We start from the raw sequence: 19,522 nt of genomic DNA on the forward strand, positions 1-19,522 counted from the left end.
GCAGAGAATAACAACTGAATGGTCGTATGATGTAGGCACCTATAAGTCTATGATGGCAGCACAAGGAATTTGGTCTTCATTAAACTTTAGCCAATTTTCCTTTCAGTATTAGACAACAAATAGATTATTTTCATCAAGTGGCTATTCCTCAGAATGCTTTTACATTTTATTATATTTTCTTTCTTTAAGTATCCTGAAACTTTGTCTCTGTGATTTGAGGGGCTTTTGAAACTGTTTGACATATGTTTGTGACAAGATTTTTGGTAAAAGCAGATGCAGCCTTTTACAGAATGTTTCTTTTCCCTCTGAAACACAGTACATACTAGTTCTTTAATAAATGTGTCAGTGGCAAGACATTTTAGTTATGCAATTTGGATACAGCCAGTTACTCAGAACACCAGTGCTAAGCTTTTTCCATTAGACTGGATCCAATAGTAATCCTTTGCTGGAAGAAAGCATCCACTGTTTCTCCAGAACTAAGCTGAAGCATTTTAGTACCCCATGAAAACTGCAACAGCACAGAGGAACCTCCACTGCTAGCTCTTGCACAAACATTTGAGAGACAACACTAGCAGTTATTTTCCTTTTGTTGGATTCAACATAACCGTTTCCACAAGGAAGTTCCACAAAGAGGTAGTTTGCTAAATCAAAGGTAGTGCTAACACCACAAGTGTAAGAATGTACGATTTCACTTTATTTCAAGTTAACTGTACAAATATGCAAAGTGTAAAATGGTGTTAATGCTTCAGTTCAAAAAACAGATATCAAAGTTGAGAGCCCAAACACTTAATTATGGTTGATATACAGTGCATCCAAAGTTACAGGTAAATAAGAATCCCATTTAATTTAATTCAGTCCGTAAGTAGAACGATTTCCCCCCACACTGTCTACATCACTGACATTAAAGTTAGGTAAGTGTGCAGAGACACTAACTTTAAAAATAGAAAGATAGATAAAAAGAGATTTTAACACACTGAATACAATTTGTGCAGAAAGGCAGTTGGGCTGAACAGTGCAGAGCTCAAAAGAGAGGGGTGTTCAGCAGGAAATACCTACCCTTAACACACAAATAATGGCGGATTAACAACAGGCACTAAGGAGAGTTAAAATATTTCACAGTTAGGTCTGTGTAAGAGGCAGACTAGATGAAGCAGGTGAGTAAAGTACGTTTTTCCAATAGTTTCTTCTGGGGAAAAGATTAGCATCAGAGAAGATGAAGTCACCTCTCCTGAAGACCAGATGCCAGCACTATGAGGGGTCTGGTCCCACTGCAGTTATTTTATGTGTTTTGGTATATTGTATATTGACCATGTTTGATATCAGCAAGCATGGAGCTGGGCATTACTCAAACATCTTCACTTTTTTTCCCTTGATAATCTGATATATATTGTATAAAAATTGCTAGTGCTGTCTACGAAATTTAACTGCTACCAGTGATGATCTAATGGGTTTAGTTGCAACACTTTTCCACAGCAAACCATGGATCTAAAAAAGGTTGGGGATGAGGCATGAATTCAAACTTTATACAAAAAGGAAAAGAGCATGTGTAGTTACCTTTTTTTCATACAGTTAATTAAAACATAATACCAGAGGCATGGATGATGCATGGCAGATCAGTAACATGTAGGCTACGCTTGCACTGTGAAGCTGTCTGATAATTGGCATAATTCTTCAAAACAAATTTTCATGATAATGGTGCTCCCAAGATGCCCATCATTGTCACAGAAATAACAGCATATGTGAAATCCTGTTATTCTGTTAAGATAAAATATCATGAAAATATAGTGCTCAGTACTGGGCCATGTCCTAAAACGAGCTGTGCATGTCCCTAGACTTAATTCTGAGTATTACTACACAGGGTGATTTCCTACACCTCTGTCTTTTTCTTTTAGGACAAACATGAATGTACCATTTGTGTGAAACAGGATCATCTAGAAAAGCATGATGAAAGTGAAGCACACTTTGGCTTAAAGAAGAAAAAAGTCAACAGTGGATGATACAAAATCCTTCCCAGTTTCCTCTTCCTCCAGTCAGTACATTTTTTTTCTAACCGAAGTAATATTTTTGATGCCAAAATTCCCCCTTTTGCCTGAAAATTGGGGTCACATTTGTGATGAGACAAGGGTGGTTACATTACTATGTTTGCACAGAGAATTTCAAATAGAGCATTTGTTGTAAGTCACTGACTAAGCTACACTGTCAACACAACCCTCTGTGGGCATAGGGAATGTGAACTCTGCCACATCAGTGCATGTAACCACCACCATATCTACTCCTTGTGCTCCCCTCCCTCATCCCTCAGTGCAAGGAAGCTATGTGGTTGGAAAGGTCACCAAAGAAGGCATGAAGACCCCAAAACAAAACATTACAGCTAAGTGTTTAAAACATTTAAATCTGCTGAATTCTTTAAGGTCCCTTTGAACAAACATAAACCTGCCATTCTCATAGATTTCCCCACCCTTGAAATTTTATAGTGTGGTTTGAGAAATGAAAATGTCAATTTGGCAACCTCCATGGCAGCAACAATGGACAGGCTTCACACTGACAAGTAAAAAATAAGTGTACAGGCAGTCTCTGTGTTACAAACATCCAACTGATAAAACAACTCATAATGAAGAATGAGGATGAGACAACAGGAAGTGAGAGAAATCTACCCTTTGGAGGGGATATTCACTCATGGAAGAGTTATCATGGGGAAAAAGTGTCTCCACAAAACCTTTCTCACCAATCCTGGTTTCCACAACAAGCCAAATTTTTCAAAATCCAATTCTCACAAGGACAGAAAGTGAGGTGAAATCTTCTAAACAGGGGCATAGACAGCAAAACAAACACCACAGGAATGTTAACCCTTCCCTATGCTATCCAAAGCTTTTATTGTGTGTGTGTGTATCTTAAGTTGCACTTCAAAACCTATCTTGTTTGTAACTTGAGAACTGCCAGAACTGGCTATTGCCAATTGTGGGCTGCCTTCCTATATCCATTTCTACATTGTCTTTCTAGTGACAGTATCCAAAGACCAGGTCAGGCAAGTAGGTGGCAAAATCATTTCCCGTGTTACTTCAAGTATGGGCAAGAGAAGGGACACAGCCACCTAGCAGTCCCTCCTGATCTCTGTGTACTAAAGTTTATATTTCACATAGCATTTACCAAATTGCTCATAGTGGCAGCACTATATTAAATTAGAACAGAGGAAATCAGGCACACACATGCTGGTTCTCTCGAACATACTATTCTCGTGAACTAAAATGGGGTACCACAATCAGCAACACAGTAGGTTCCTCCCACCTAAAATCACTGCTGTTTTACTGCTTCCATATCATTGAGTATGTGGATGTCCTGAAAATATACTTCCATGAGGATCAATAATGTCACAAGGTCTCAGTGAAATAATACAAATTAATGTACAACCAGAAAAGATAGGCACCAAGAAAAGAAAGGAACAAAGAAAACTAGGTCAGATGGAGCAAGACAATATGAGTGCACCCCCAGCCACATTCTTCCAAACTTTGCCTTCTTTGCAATCACGAGGGAATGTAAAAGTAAACATTACCAAAGAGGGAGAGGTTTACCCTCTCATTCAGGTTTAAATCCAGTAAGGTGTTGAAACAGAAAAGAACTTTTCAATTAAACATACTGGAAGAATTCATTTCACAACTATGTTCACTGAGGCTTTTTGTACAGGGGAATGCAGGAAGCAGCTAACAATTTCTTTATTTCTGCAGCAGATGCTGTTCCTTCTGTTTGGAACTTTCATAATTTTTGATATTTTCACAGGCATTTAACACATAAGAATAAGTAAGGAGGTGAAGAAAGTCAACATTTCCTGAGCAAATAATCTCCAAATAAGTGGGGGATGGAGGAAAAGATCTTCAGAGATAGAAATAATACAATGCAGTTAGCAAGCGAGAGAGGTCTTTGGTTCTGAATTAAGTGGAAGTCGATTCACCCAGTTTATATGATTTGGGGGTCAAAAGGTTGGGTGTTAAAGAGCAGAGAGACTGTAGCTGTCCTGCCAAAATTGATATGACATAATGATGGCACCAGTCAGGGCTGTCCTTTCTTTCCAAAAAGTCTCAACTGAGAAAGGGAGGGGGAGACCACCATGTACAAACCCAAACTAAACTAGCTACCAGGACACTCACAGAAGAATGAGAGGGTAGAAAAGAAAAAAAAAAAACAGTGTTATTGGGACATCATTCTCCAAACAGTATTGTCCTTTCAATAACTTGACCTTTTCATATAATACAGAAATGTAAGAGACAATTAAGAAACAAAAAGGTTATCGGCCTTGAAAAGCAAGAATGTAGTGACATTCAGAACATGACCTGAAACCCAAAATTTGGATTCCAAGCCATGCTACCAGTAAACACATACTACAAATTTGAACCAAACCAAACCATTTGCTTAAATATTTAAGCAAGAGCTTTGTTGACTTGGAGTATGAATACATTCTTTGTCTTCTCATTTCATCACCATGTCCACATGAGAATGATTTTTCAATCATGACATATATAATTTTCTGTGTAGCAAGACCTAATAGCTCTAGGTGCAAACTTGGGTTCTACTCCCCTTAATGCTTCATTTGCATTGTCCAGATTTTATTCCAAAATTATAATTTGAATGCAGTAGAACTCTACATAAGCTCTTTAACAATGGTGAGCATTCCCAGTGGAGAACTTTCTCCTCACCTTCTCCAAACCATGTCTTAACAAACCCTCAAAGTCCAAGATGCTGGTATTATGTACGTAAATTGTGTACTAGTTAAAGATTGTGTCAGAGAGACCTCTTCTACAAAATAAAAACCTGCACCCCCTTTTGAAATATGCAAATTCGGGCATGTAGCCAAAATTTTTCAGGTTAAAAAAAAACCTGGTTTACTCATTAATTTTAACTGTTTAACCAAATCCCCCTGCTAAGTCTATGAGACACAAAAAATTAAGAGTCCCTCCAGAACTGCAAGCGCTATCTCAAGCAAATATTGACAATTTATTCACACTGTCATTACTTGCAGCAATAGCCAATGTAGCAAAGCAACCAAATTGGGCGGGGGTGGTGGTGTTGAATGCTCTCATTAAGGAGGCCAGACTTGGTGGAGGTGGTTGACAGGGGCGGAGCTGCAGGCTATTGAAGGCTGCTCTGCCCCCTGCTGTGCTCTTTGCTTCAGCGTGACCCTATTCCCCCCCCCCTCAAAATTTTCAACCCTCCCCGAAAAAATTTTCTGGCTACAGCCCTGTGCAAATTGTACAGATCATGAGGTAAGACCCACAAAAATCTACATATGCCAAATTCTTAAATACAGGGGAAAACTTTAGAAGGGAGCTGACACATGGTTTAAGAACTAAGAAAATTATGTATCAAACTCTTGCTAAGCCAATGAGTACTTATCCATTAGGAAAGGGGAAAATAATGTCTTAGTTGGAAATTTTATATTTCAAGCTATGGTTTTAAAGAAAATATTGTGAAAAACCCCAGCTTGCTTTCTAGTGTGAATGAAAAATGGAAAGAAATATAGCAGATAGACACAGTTTGCTTGTTTTAAGCACATGAGTAGGGAAATGCATTCAATTGCTCTGTGTGAACAAATAAGGCCTCATTTTTGTTAATTACTGAAACACTGTTCAACGCAAAGACATTTATGGCTTAATATCACAACTGAATGTTATGATGCCTATATTGGAAATTTTCTATTGGAAAAAATTGTGATGCTGCACATGAACTAGACACCTCTTGGTATACATATCTGTATTAACCACTATCTGATGAACTTTATACATTTTTCATTTTTACACACATTTTAAAAAATCAGTGAGCTTGATTAAAAGAATCCATAACAGCAGCACTGGGAACCAGCAAACAGAACCAGCAAAGAAAGGAGGAAGAAAATGAAGAAACTTTGGAAAAAGCCACAGCAAAATCAAGGAGGAAGTGAAAAAGAAAAGGAGTATGTATAGAAGGAAGGATGGATCATTAAGGAAGAGTGCAGATCTCTAGTCCAAGTTTGTAAGAATAGTATGAGAAAGTTAAAGCTGAGGATGAACTGAGATTAGCTAGGAATCAACAAAAATGTTATTTTGATACATTTGAGGGAAGAAAATGATTAAGGAAGGGGATGGAAAATGCTAACAGATCACAGGGAAAAGGCAGAACTATTCATTCTCTATTTCCCTTCCGAGGAGAACTGTGTGCTTCCATGCAGTAGCAGAGATTTTACTACGGGATCTGGATTGCAAACCAAAATTTATAGAGAGTTTGCCAAGAATCTGCTAGCTAAGCTAAATGAATTCAAATATAAGGAGCCAGACCAACTTCATCCCAAAGTACTGAAGAAACCTGCTGTGTGCTCTCTGAACTGTTTACCATCAATTCTGAGAAAAAAGATCCAGGAAACTACAGATCAGTGGTGCAATCTCAATACCAGGAAAGATATTAGCAGTCAATCTGCAAGTATCTTGATGACAATGACATGACTGGCAGGAGCCAGCATTAGCTTGTCAAGAACAAATCCTGCCAAAAACATTTTTTCAATAAGGTCACTAGTTTAATAGATGGTAGGAATACTGTAAGCATCATCTAGCTGGATTTAAGCAAATCTCTTGATAAAGTCATCATTATATTTGGAATAATAAACTGATTAAATGTGAAATATGTGGGAACACTGTCAGATGGATCAGTAATTGTTTGGAAAATCATGCACAAAGAGTTGTCATCAGTGGCTGTGCTCCAAACTGGGAAGGAAGCCATAAGAGCCATCCAGTCCAACCCCCTTCTGCCATACAGGAATACACAATCAAGGTACACTTGACAGCCTTGAAAAACCTGCGACGAAATAGACTTTACTACAACCCGACTAATTAATATATTAATAAAGTTAAAACAATGACATGAAATTAAAACAATGAAACAATTATAACATAGAGACAAATGCAAAATTCTACGTTTAGGATATAAAAAACCAAATGCACAGATGGATGCTCGGTAATACTACATGTAAAAAGGACCTTGGGAGTATTGTTGTTCATACGTTGTATATGAACCAGCTATCTGATGCTGCAGCAAAGAAGCTGAATGCTATTTTTGCTATGGCTTTCTTATATTTTGCACTAGTGAGGCCTCATCTTAGTAGTGCATTCAGTTCTGGGCACCTCATTTTAAGAAGGATCTAAACAAATTGAAGCAAGATGAGAAGAAGTAACTGGAATGGAAGACTGAAGGGTGAGGTGCCTGCACTCTTTAAATATTCAAGGGCTGACACAAAGAGGGGGTGCTCTCTGTTACCCCAGAGAATAGGACCAGTTCTCACGGTTTTACAAAAGGACAGTAGATTTCAATTAAGCATCTGATTGGTTTGACAGTGAGAATGGTCTGGCAATGGAACCAATTGCCCTGCTGGGGATGCTCTTGTTGAAGGAAGATGGATTTGATGGCCCATGAGGTCTATAATTCTCTATGATTTTATGAATCCATACAAATATAGCTGCCAAATGATGCACACTGATCCCATTCTCTCTTTGGAGACTACTTGCCTCAGGTAGCTCAGGACAAAGTAAAGCAGCACTCTCTTCCCAAAGTTCTCCATACAACGAAGAAGCTGAGTTTGCCCTCCTTGTGCACAGAGATTCAAAAGCAGTAAGAAAAACGTACTGCTTCTGAGACACATAAAAATCTGTAGTGAGAGACTGATTTATGTATGATAGCTTATTGAAGTGAGCAGAGTTTCTGTGAAAAGCACAGACTGGCTGACTATTTGGATCTGTGGGCTCAGATGGTATTCAAACATGGCCTAAACCCAGGTTCTTATAAACTTGTGCCATAGGGGGAGGCGCTAAGGCTAAACATCTCTGACAGTAGATTCTACTTATGTTTTCTTTCTTATAACAAAAAATCAGAGTTCTTTTTTCACAAGTCAGAATGCTCAGCATTCAAGTCTTTTTGCAACTGCATAAATATATTTGGGATAAAAGTAAACAGACAAACTGTATAGGATGAGAAAAATAGTCTGCCACATAGAGCAAGGAGAGAAGAAGGTGCATGATGTGTTTGGGCACATGTGTGGGTACAGACAGCCAAAAGGACTACTGGTCAGTGTTTTTCTTCTATTTACAATTTCCCCCCTCTAGATCCAAAAAAGGATGTTCTATAAGAAGAAGAATGTCATCTCCACTTTCTCCAACAGACATCACCTGACAAATTAACTCAAAATCCTCTTGATCATTTGTTCAGTTGTGTCATTTGAACAAGCCATGATAAGGAAGCTTTAAAATTTCAGTCTGACATTGGGTAAATAGACAAATTACATTCATAGGCTTTGTTCCATCTCCAGAAGCTGCTGTCTCCTGGAAATAAGTATTTCTTTTATTTTTTTTCTCAGTCCACAGAGAATATCAAAGGAAAGCAGGAAAGCAGATCCATGCCATATATTGCCAGGTGCATCTTTGGAATCTCAAGTTATGATCTGGATTCAAATTACAGATAGTACAAACTGAGGGCTGAAAGAATGACCTGTGAATACGAGCTACATAGGAAACTGACAAAAGCTGAGCGAAGTGATGCTGATCTATAGAACAGTGTACATTGTGAACACAGATAAAAGTGGGGTGAAGCATGAGCAAAAGATACACATCAGCTGACCTAAGGCAGGATGGCAGCGCAAAACAAGGTACCACAGTAGTGAATGGTTCTCTGCGGAGTGCATGAACTAAGATTAGCCATTCTGACTAATTGAATGTGCTCCATTCAATCCATTACACTCTTTGGATCTTTCTAAAGAATCTTCTCTCTCCTCTTTCCTAATAAAGTGCAGATGGCAAAAATCTTTGTGGCCCATCACCTGTGCTTTTTGAACTCAATAACAAGGAAAGGGGAAAACAAACATATACCAAAATCCAGACACCTGAATGCATAAAGTTAGAGGCTACCCTCTTCTCACCCACAGACACATGCCACTCTAGACCGATGTTTCCGACTGTAAGCGAAAGGCAAACTTGTGAAATTTGGGGTCTAAAAACTCTTCTGAGAGTTTGATGAAAGGGATCTTTTTCACATTAATGACAAGGCTGAAGTCCAAGCACTTGAGGACAAACACGACACCATCCCTTAGTCCCCTTGTAACAGCTTCTTCACTTATGAGTGTCCAGTGTTTGGAGAACCAACGATCCTTGTCATATTGCAGAGTTGGGCCTGGAGTGAGATAACGTTCCAGGAAAGCCTAGAAAAGAGCAGACAGAGAACTAATGAGATCTCGGACCAGCCTGGAAATGTCTCAGAGGCTCAAGAGTAGCTTCATTTTAGTTGAGTATTTAGCAGTTTCAGCCGGTTCCCTTCCCAGGCTCCATGATTAGTTATTGTACACATCCAAGGAAGAAACACTTACAGAACTATGAAAACATTATCAGACCAAGTGAAATGAACTGCAATGATGCAGTATTGAAGCCATTTCCTCCATAACAGGTTCACACCTATGCCCTCACCCCACAATCCCTCAACTCCAGCATGTTCTCTGCCAAAGAACCTCAGCCTTAAAAAGCACAATCCTATTATGTGAAAGTAAAGAAAAGTTGCCAAAATAATAAACGGGAAGCGAAGCCTGTCAGCTCACACACCTGGCAAAACAAGTTTTTCTCCTGGGCGCTGTCTCGATACCACTTATATTTTATTCAATGCAAACTCAAGGGTGGGGCAGGGAAACTCTGTCAGAACGCTTGATGCCAAACTTGTTTAGCCCTCTCACACAGCTATGAAGAGGTAAAAATAATGAAATGTTCACATGTACAATCAAAACTCCAGGAAACAGCAGGTAAGAGAAATGTAAGTAAACTGTGTCTTTCCAGTGTGAAAAAAAAAAAGAGAAACAAAGAAAAGATGAATGTGCATACATGAGAATGTATCTAATTTCAACTTCCATACTGGGAGCAGAGCTTTCCAGAAACCTACGGAAGTGAGGATGTCTTTGCCTGTGCCATGGAATGTTGAAAGATGGAGCGTATATCTACCAGGAGCCATGTCTGCTGAGAAATAGGACCAGCAACAAGCTTTCCTGCATTCCTGGCTTTGAGGGAATTGCGATTCAACAGCATTTTTGGCTCTGAGTTTGGGGAAAGGTGAAAAGACATTATAAAGCCAGGCATCCTAGTCACAAGCCTTGTAGCTAAATCCAAACCACACTATCCTGACAAAACAGAACAAACTGCAGCTTTTCAGATGTTACTGTATCACAACTCCCATCTGCTCTAGTCATGATGTTTAATGAAGTAGAAGAGGTGGAGTCCAACATCTGGAGGACCACATAAAATGAAACAGCGGGACAAATTTGGCCTGCAGGCTTGAGTTTGACACATGTGGCCTAGAACATCTGCTTATGGGAGAGCTAATCCTGATAGAAAGTTCTAATTTATTCTGGTTTTGCTTGAAGGACCAGCAGCTTGGAGAGTCACAGAACCTCTGGCTTCTGAGATGGTCAGTAAGCAGGTTCCACACACTGGATAACACAGTTGCAAAGTAAGATCATTGTGGGGAGATTTTCTTTTCTTCCTCTTCTTCTTTTCAAAAAAGTGAAAATTTTCAGGGCACTGAATTTTTAACCCAATTGTGCCACGCATAAATACTACATGGGCAGTTAACTCCCACGAAGCTAGATCTAGATGATAGGAAAGCTGGGCAGTATTTTTTAGCTATTTGTCTTAATAAGGAGAAGGTATATAGAAGAGCAGGCTTCATCTCCACCACACACTGGAGATGCTTGTCCCTCCAGTGGATGCATCAGGGAAGGCCACTCCAAGCCACTCACCCCTTGTCCATGACTGTAATGGCATGAGAGTGAATCAAGACCTATACAGCCCTCCTTCTCTTTCCATACCTTTGGTGTCATGTTGTGGGCGATACAGAAAGCCAAGTGTTGCAAGATGCTCTCCATGGTGTGGTAGGGCTGTTGCCGGGTAGTCCGTAGGTACTTCTGCAGCACTCTTGCCATGGAAGGGAAGATGGCCTGTGCTGCCTCTCGAGCATCCATCACTTCTCCAGGGGCTTTCTGCTGCTCCTCTGCCTGCATGCGCTTAACGTGGGTGAATGCTTCTTCGACTGCTACCACAAGCCTACACAACAAGGAAGAAGCATCACACCCAGGACTAAAGTCACACATATTTTGTGAATAAAACATTAACAAGTACTTTGTACTACTTCAACAAGAGCAGATTTGCTCAGTCAATAGGATTTACGTAAGTGCTGACATTATGTTGGAATCCACCCTGAACTCCCTCAAGGAGATAGGGCGGAATACAAATAAGGTTTTATTTATTATTATTATTATTATTATTATTATTATTATTATTATTTATATTTGGCAACTGATTCAGTGAATTTCTTCTAGGTGGTAGTAGCAATTGAATACTGTCTATTAATTAAAAAGATAGCCAACTCCATCCAAAATGGTTTCGAATACCTGGTAATGTCCAATGCTCTTCAACAACCATACCTTGTAAGGCAGGACACTATTGTATCTACAAACCAGAAGCTGTTTCAGAGAGATACTAACTAGCCTAGCAATCAAAACTTGTAGCACTTTCAGTGCATGTTCCCCAACATTTATTGTGCTCAATGGGGCATCATTGAGGGGGCTCAGTGGACATTAACATACCTACCAACTGTTCCAATTTAGTAGATAGTTGTGATTTATCCTGTGTCATTCCACTTTTCCAGATACTTTAAAAACATCCCATTTTTTATTCCCTTTGCCCTCTGCCTACTTCAACTGATATAAACTGAGTTGAAAGTACAAAAATAATTTGCACTCAATTAAATCAGCAGGGGAAGATGAAAAGGAAGGGGGGAAATCTTGCTCTTTCCAATTGGCTCTGGTAAAAGCAAACTAATGTAGCTTTCCTAGCTTGTGTGTTATTCCTTACTAATAAATTTTGCCATCATGACCATGATGATGTTGCTTGGCCACATGTGTCCTGGTTTTTATCAGTGGCATATTGAATAATATGTACAGTAGACTCTTGGTTCACTAGCACCTATGAGGACTGGCAAATGCCGGATAAATATAGCTTCTTTTTTGCTTGAGACTTACTATTAAATATAGGTCTGACAAATAATATATCTCATACCATACCATAGCTCAAACTCTGCATTGACTTGATATTGATATTGAACTACAGTAATTAGAAGCAAATAAAGACAAAAAAATCCATACTTACCTTAACGTAACACAGTTTTATTGCATTATACATGTATTTTAATTTGTATTATAGTCCTGAAAGGAGAACTCCAGATTGATGCTCAGGCAAAAGTTAACTACAAGAAATTGCCATAGTAAAATTGATGGTCTCCTCTAATGGGGAGAGTTATAGTTAGAGTGGACCCCTTTCCCTTACACTCCAAGCAGATTTTCTCAAGTGGATTGATTCAACTCCTTAAATCCACTCACCAGGAATTTTTGCTAACCACCTCTAGTGTTATAAGCAGCTGAGCAAACGAACTCTGGAAAACACCTCCTAGTGAATGGAAGAGAAAGGCTGCAAGCAACTGTATGTAGAAGGTGCAGAAAACAAAGTGAGGAAAAGATAAAAAAGAGAATGGTTGCTGACTCTCTGTGTGCCTTCTCCCTCTCTCTCCCACCCCACTCTCTCTCTCTGCAAGTAGCTAATATACACAGGTATTACTCGGTTAAGAAACTCTTTATATATACGTTGACTTGGAATTCATGTTAGAGACACAGGAATGAACTTTCCATGTTTAAAAATAATTGTAAAACAACGTGTAGCACAAAGAAACTGGATTGGTACAGGAGCTCGGACCATTAATCTCCTCGTGCCATTTGCTAATCTAACTGCTCGTATATTCTATTAAGCCTCCAGAACTACTACCACCCTGAACCATCAGGGATATCTGATTACAGATCTCAATTTCATCTAATTTCACATCACTAAGCACCAAATTATGTTAGCATAAGCATGGAAACACTTTTCTTCACTTGCATAAACCTACTGTCTGCACTTTGTAACAGTTTCACATCAAAATGATCTTGCCCCAGGATTCAGATTTTCAGTGAGAACAGATCTGAAACTGAATTTTAACTAATCTGCTTGGGGTTTTTTTAATGTTCCAGGGATAATTCTGAATTTTATTATATATTATTTAAGATTGAAAGGTGGAATAAAAACTGAACAAAAAGAATTGCATTACTAAATTTAAAAGTATTTAAATATCTTTCATAGAATCATAGCTAGAAGAGACCATAAGGACCATCCACTCCAACCCCTTGTCACACAGGAACACAGAATCAAAGCATCCCTGACAGATGTCGGGTATTTAATTATCCATCCACATAGGATTTAATTTTTTGTAATGTTATAGTTGTATTATAGTTTATTTGCTCTGTCTTAGTGTATTGTGTCATGTTTGTTTTGAGCTGCTTTGAGTCCCTATATTGGGAGAAAGGTGGAAGAAACATAAAGTAAGTAAGTAAGAAAGTAAATAAATAAATAAATAAATAGCTTTCAAAGGATTGTAGTCAGAAGTAACACTTCTGCTAGTATAGGGCGTGAAGTCTGAAAATGGATAACAGGAGTTGTACTAAAGAAAAGAGCAGATGCTGCAGTTTTTAGAAAAACAGCTCCCTCTTTGTATGTGAGACTAGAAGATAAGACCAGTGTTTGGCTGCTGCTCAAGCAAGTCAGGGCTAGAGATAAGAAGTTCCATCTTAACTGTTTACATGCATAGAATAGGAAGCCACTTAAAATACAATGAAAAAGTCAAAATGTTAACACCAATCAAAATTGTATTGTTTGATCCACTGTAAAATGATAAAAGATCGCAGCCCCTGTTTAGGAGCACGGCAATTATTTATGCTTCAAGCCAACTGCCTGGTATTTGCTGGCCAGCAAATAAAGCCTTTTTCACTTGACTCAACTTGTATCATCCATTCCAGCATTGCATCCCTTGAAAGCAGAAAAGAGGGACAAATGCAAATGCACTTTGGCAGGAAAAATGAAATGCAAAGATACAGAATGGGGGACAATGCCTGGCTCGAGAGCAGTATGTGTGAAAAAGATCTTGGAATCCTCATGGACAACAAGTTAAACATGAGGCAACAATGTGATGTGGCGGCAAAAAAAGCCAATGGGATTTTGGCCTGCATCAATAGGAGCATAGTGTCTAGGTCCAGGGAAGTCATGCTACGCCTCTATTCCGCTTTGGTTAGACCACACCTGGAATATTGTGTCCATTTCTGGCACCACAATTCAAGAGAGATATTGACAAGCTGGAATGTGTCCAGAGGAGGGCGACTAAAATGATCAAGGGTCTGGAGAAAAAGCCTATGAGGAGCGGCTTAAAGAGCTGGGCATATTTAGCCTGAAGAAGAGAAGGCTGAGAGGAGATATGATAGCCATGTATAAATATGTGAGAGGAAGCCACAGGGAGGAGGGAGCAAGCTTGTTTTCTGCTTCCTTGGAGACTAGGATGCAATGGAACAATGGCTTCAAACTACAAGAAAGGATATTCCATCTGAACATGCGGAAAAACTTCCTGACTGTGAGAACTGTTCAGCAGTGGAACTCTCTGCCCCGGAGTGTGGTGGAGGCTCTTTCTTTGGAGGTTTTTAAACAGAGGCTAGATAGCCATCTGTCAGGGGTGCTTTGAATGCAATATCCCTGCTTCTTGGCAGGGGGTTGGACTGGATGGCCCATGAGGTCTCTTCCAACTCGATGATTCTATGACTCTAAGCTTGATAAGACACTTGATCTGGACAGGATGGCGAAAAATACTCTTCATGAATTGATACATTTCATTGCTGAGGGGATGCATGTAAAAGATTGTTTGGCCCTGCAGTCACCTCCAAAGCTGGTCTCTCATGCCAGCCCCCCTTCTTAATTTAACAGAGTGGAACATCACAGATTTGCAAAATGTCAATTTTGCTAGAGATGTGGGGCAAAAGACCAGTCCCATAAATGGAAATAATAGAGGTCAAATGGCATTACAGAAGTTACAAGATGTTAGTATGCACAATGGGGCGGGACTGGATGGATTAGGCTCAGGATTGCATTGGCTATGTGGAAATTGGGGAGAAAAAATATTACCCCCAGTCTGGAATGGACCATGTACTATTGGATACCAGAGGGATTGGGGTTCTTTAGCAAAGAACAATCCCAAAAAGCTTGTGATAAACAGCCTGGCTGGGATAGAATAAAAAGGGCATATGATGAAAGATATGGATATGACCTTGATAATATTTACCTGTTTGAACCACAACAACTTGGGCCCCTTTAGACAAATTCAGCACCTGTCAGCACAGCTACAGCAATTGTCAAATGAAACTGCAAAAGGTCGACAAGCCATCCAGACAGAAGTAGATTCTCTGGCTAGCATGTTAATGCAGCATCAATTGGCTATAGATTATTTACTTAACAAAGACGGGGGATTGTGTGCTTAGTTAAATACTACCTGTTGTCATTATATCAACCAATCAAAGAAGATTGAACAAAAATGCATGAAATAGAAATATAATTGGTGGGAATGGTTAACGTCATGGTTGCCTGACCTCAGGTTGTCAAAAAACTTTAATTGTAATTGCAGTGATGATTGTTATATTGTTTATATTATTATACTACATTTATACCCCACCCTTCTCATCCCAGTGGGGGACTCAGGGTGGCTTACAATCCATGGCATACAATGCCGCATTACACATATAATAATAAACATAACATATGAATTTAAACAGTTAACATATCAATTTAAACATACAATACAATACAATTTAAACATACAATAATAAACATGAGATAATAATTTGAATATAAATACAATAACAAGCGTAGAAGTAATTTAAATAGAAATACAATAAAAAAGCTTAAAAATAAACAAACATACAAATATAAATACAAAAAAGAGCTTAAAAGTAAACACAGAATCCCAACCAAAGTGGGCTGATGGAAAAAGTGGTCTGAAGCAACAGGAGAACCCCGAAAACGAACGCTCACACGGGTGTTTCAATGTCCAAATGATGGGCAGCGTGGCTATGGAGGCACCCAGCGCAGGTATTCCGGCACCCGGGCAATGGGTGGTGCGGCCATTAAAGTAGCAGCGTGCCGAGCTGGGTCAGCTGGCTGAAATGAGGGTGTGGCTGCAGGTCTCCTCTATAGATTATTTACTTAACAAAGAAGGAGGATTGTGTGCTTGGTTAAATACTACCTGTTGTCATTATATCAACCAATCAAAGAAGATTGAACAAAAATGCATGAAATAGTAGAAATATGATTGGTGGGAAGGGCTGAGAAGGCAGCAAAGCTGGATGGCAATACTCAGACCCCAGAGTCCCTCTTGCAGCAAAGCCCAACAAAGCTCTTCCAGGCCTCTAGGTCAAACTTTTTGTTCTCTCTCCTTGGAGGCTGCTGGGTCAGCTGGCTGGAATGAGGGTGTGGCTGCAGGTCTCCTCATGGTTAAGCCCAGGGCTGAGCAGGCAGCAAAGCTGGATGGCAAAACTCAGGCCCCAGGGTCCCTCTTGCAGCAGAGCCCAACAAAGCTTGTATAGCAACACCTTGCCTTCTGCCTTATAATGACTGCAATGATTTTATGCTGTTTTCCTTCATTGATATGAGATTGTAGATCCTCAGTAAGTTCAGTACTGACCCCTACGAGCAGGAAAAAGTTACAGCTTCTTGATGTTGTTTCTCATCAGGAGAACAACAAAGATTCCATCATTTTGATGGAAAAGATGTTTCAACCAGACAATGACAACTGGCCACAAAAGGGGATTGTTACTTGGGTTAGATATAATAGATATAACCATTTGTTTGCTCAGCTTATGTAACCAACGCTTCACAAAAGAGAAAGTATGGATTATAGGGGCTGTAGTTTGAAAATGGATATGAGTTGTAGTCCTAAAAAAAGAGCAGATGATACAGAGCAGATTTGCCATGGACCGATCACCATCTGATCAGGTTTATACTAACTGTGCCTCATAACCTCCGCAGGGGTGGTGGACCCATTAGAATGGTCCACCCCAGAAGACTTATGGATCCAAATGGCTTCCTGACGGCTCTTGGGGATTTTCCCACCTCCTCTGTCGATGCTCTGGTCTCTCGCTGGGACAGTGAGATGACCAGGGCAATTGATACAATCGCTCCGGAACCCCCTCTCGAACAGCCGAGCTAAACTGGCCCCTTGGTTAACTGAGGAGCTGGCAGCGATGAAGCGAAAGAAGAGGAGGCTAGAGTGCGTGTGGCGCCAGAGTCCCACCAATTTAGCCCAAACACATCTGAACGCCTTTTAAAGGTCCTACGATGTGGCAATAGTGGCGGCACAGAAAACATTTCTTGCCGCCAACATTGCATCTGCGAAGAATCATCCAGCTGAGCTTTTCTGAGTTGTCAGGGGTCTGTTAAATCTGCCGAAATTCAAGGCCCCTGATAACACGGTGGCTCGCTGTGAAACATTTGCTCGATTCTTCGCAGATAAAATTGCGCAGATTTGGTTGGATTTTAACGCCATATTAACAGCGGTCTCTGGGGAGCATCTGCTTGTCCGGTTTTGTTGGATTCATTTCACTTGGTTCAGCTTGAGGATGTTGACAGGATCCTTGGAGAGGTGCAACCTACCACATGCATCCTAGACCCCTGTCCATCCTGGCTGATAAAAGAAGCCAGAGGGGGTTTGGCAGAGTGGGTGAAGGTGGTGGTTAATGCCTCCTTACAGGAGGGAAAGTTTCCAGCGAGCTTAAAACAAGCTATCATAAAACCGCTGTTGAAGAAACCATAACTGGATCCCACTCAATTAGACAACTATCGGCCAGTTTCCAATCTCCCCTACTTGGGCAAAGTCATGGAACGTGTGGTGGCAACACAACTCCAGGGATTTCTGATAGACACTGATTATCTAGACCCGGTACTGTCTGGCTTTAGGCCGGGACATGGAACTGAGAAAGCCTTGGTCGCCTTGGTAGATGATCTTCGCCGGGAACTGGACAGGGGGAGTGTGTCCCTGTTAGTTCTGCTGGACCTCTCAGCGGCCTTCGATACCGTCGATCACGGTATCCTTTTGGGGCGCCTCATAGATATGGGGCTCAGGGGCACTGCTCTGCAATGGCTCCGATCCTTTCTTGAGGGACAGTCCCAGAAGGTGTTACTGGGTGACACCTGTTCGGCCTCAAAACAATTGCTGTGTGGAGTCCCACAGGGTTCAATTCTGTCCCCGATGTTATTTAACATCTACATGAAGCCGCTGGGGGAGATCATTCGGAGTTTCGGAATGAGATGTTATCTCTATGCAGATGATGTCCAAATCTGTCACTCCTTCTCACCTGTCACCAAGGAGGCTGTCCAGACCTTGAATGGGTGCTTGGCTGCTGTGTTGGACTGGATGAGAGCTAACAAATTGAAATTGAATCCAGACAAGACAGAGGTCCTACTGGTCAGTCGTAAGTCCGAACAGGGCATAGGGTTACAGCCTGTGTTAGATGGGGTTACACTCCCCCTGAAGATGCAGGTTCGCAGCTTGGGAGTGATCCTGGATTCATTGCTGAGCCTGGAACCCCAGGTCTCGGCGGTGGCCGGGAGAGCTTTTGCACAATTAAAACTTGTGCGCCAGCTGCGCCCGTACCTTGGGAAGTCGAATCTGGCCACAGTGGTCCACGCTCTTGTTACATCCCGATTAGATTACTGCAACGCACTCTACGTGGGGTTGCCTTTGAAGACTGTTCGGAATCTTCAATTAGTCCAGAGAGAAGCAGCCAGATTAGTCACCGGAGCGTCATACAGGGAGCATACCACCCCTCTGCTATGTCAGCTCCACTGGCTGCCGATCCAATTCCGAGCACAATTCAAAGTGCTGGTTTTGTCCCACAAAACCCTATATGGTTCGGGCCCAGCGTATCTGTCCGAACGGATCTCCCTCTACGTCCCGCCTCGGAGTTTAAGATCTTCTGGGGAGGCCCTGCTCTTGGCCCCGCCTCTATCACAAGCGAGATTGGCAGGGATGAGGAGCAGGGCCTTCTTGGTGGTGACCCCTCACCTGTGGAATATTCTCCTTGGGGAAATTAAATCAGCGACATCCCTCCTTTCCTTTAGAAGGAAATTAAAAACATGGATTTGGGACCAGACGTTTGGGCAATCTGACAGATGAATAAAGGACTATGATGACCGATAAGAATAGATAATGTAGAATGAAATATGGACTCTGAATTGGCGAATGCTGAGCTTGAGATTGGTTTATTGATTGTGATATATATTGATTGTTTTAACTGTCTTAATTGTTTTAATTGCTGTTTTACACGTTTATTTGTATTATTGTGTAGGCATCAAATTGTGCCTTTTTGTAAGCCGCCCTGAGTCCCCCCTCGGGGGTTGAGAAGGGCGGGGTAGAAGTACACGAAATAAATAAATAAATAAATAAATGTAACAGGATAGGATGTCAGAAGGCAACATCAAGATAATGTGACACTGAAATACAGCACTGGAAAAATTGTGAGGAGGACACACATCCCACTTTCATAATTAGAAACTGGTTTTTGGCCATGCCCACCCTAATC

The 19,522-nt window shown here is 40.7% G+C and overlaps 1 protein-coding gene across 2 annotated transcripts in view; it reads right to left on the minus strand.

Annotated features, from left to right (window-relative positions):
- Positions 1–673: 673 nt before the first annotated feature.
- Positions 674–19,522, minus strand: part of VANGL1 (VANGL planar cell polarity protein 1) — a 61,139-nt gene continuing 42,290 nt past the window's right edge. For both annotated transcript variants that reach the window (XM_060763419.2, XM_060763420.2), the window contains 2 exons: positions 10,853–11,087; positions 674–9,205 (listed from right to left, as the gene is read on the minus strand). In XM_060763419.2, the coding sequence (XP_060619402.1) occupies positions 8,945–9,205; positions 10,853–11,087 (496 nt within the window). In that variant the 3' untranslated portion in view covers positions 674–8,944. The remainder of the gene's footprint in view (positions 9,206–10,852; positions 11,088–19,522) is intronic.

The sequence above is a fragment of the Anolis sagrei genome, chromosome 2 (assembly GCF_037176765.1).
Source record: "Anolis sagrei isolate rAnoSag1 chromosome 2, rAnoSag1.mat, whole genome shotgun sequence".
In the NCBI taxonomy this organism is placed as follows: Eukaryota; Metazoa; Chordata; class Lepidosauria; order Squamata; family Dactyloidae; genus Anolis; species Anolis sagrei.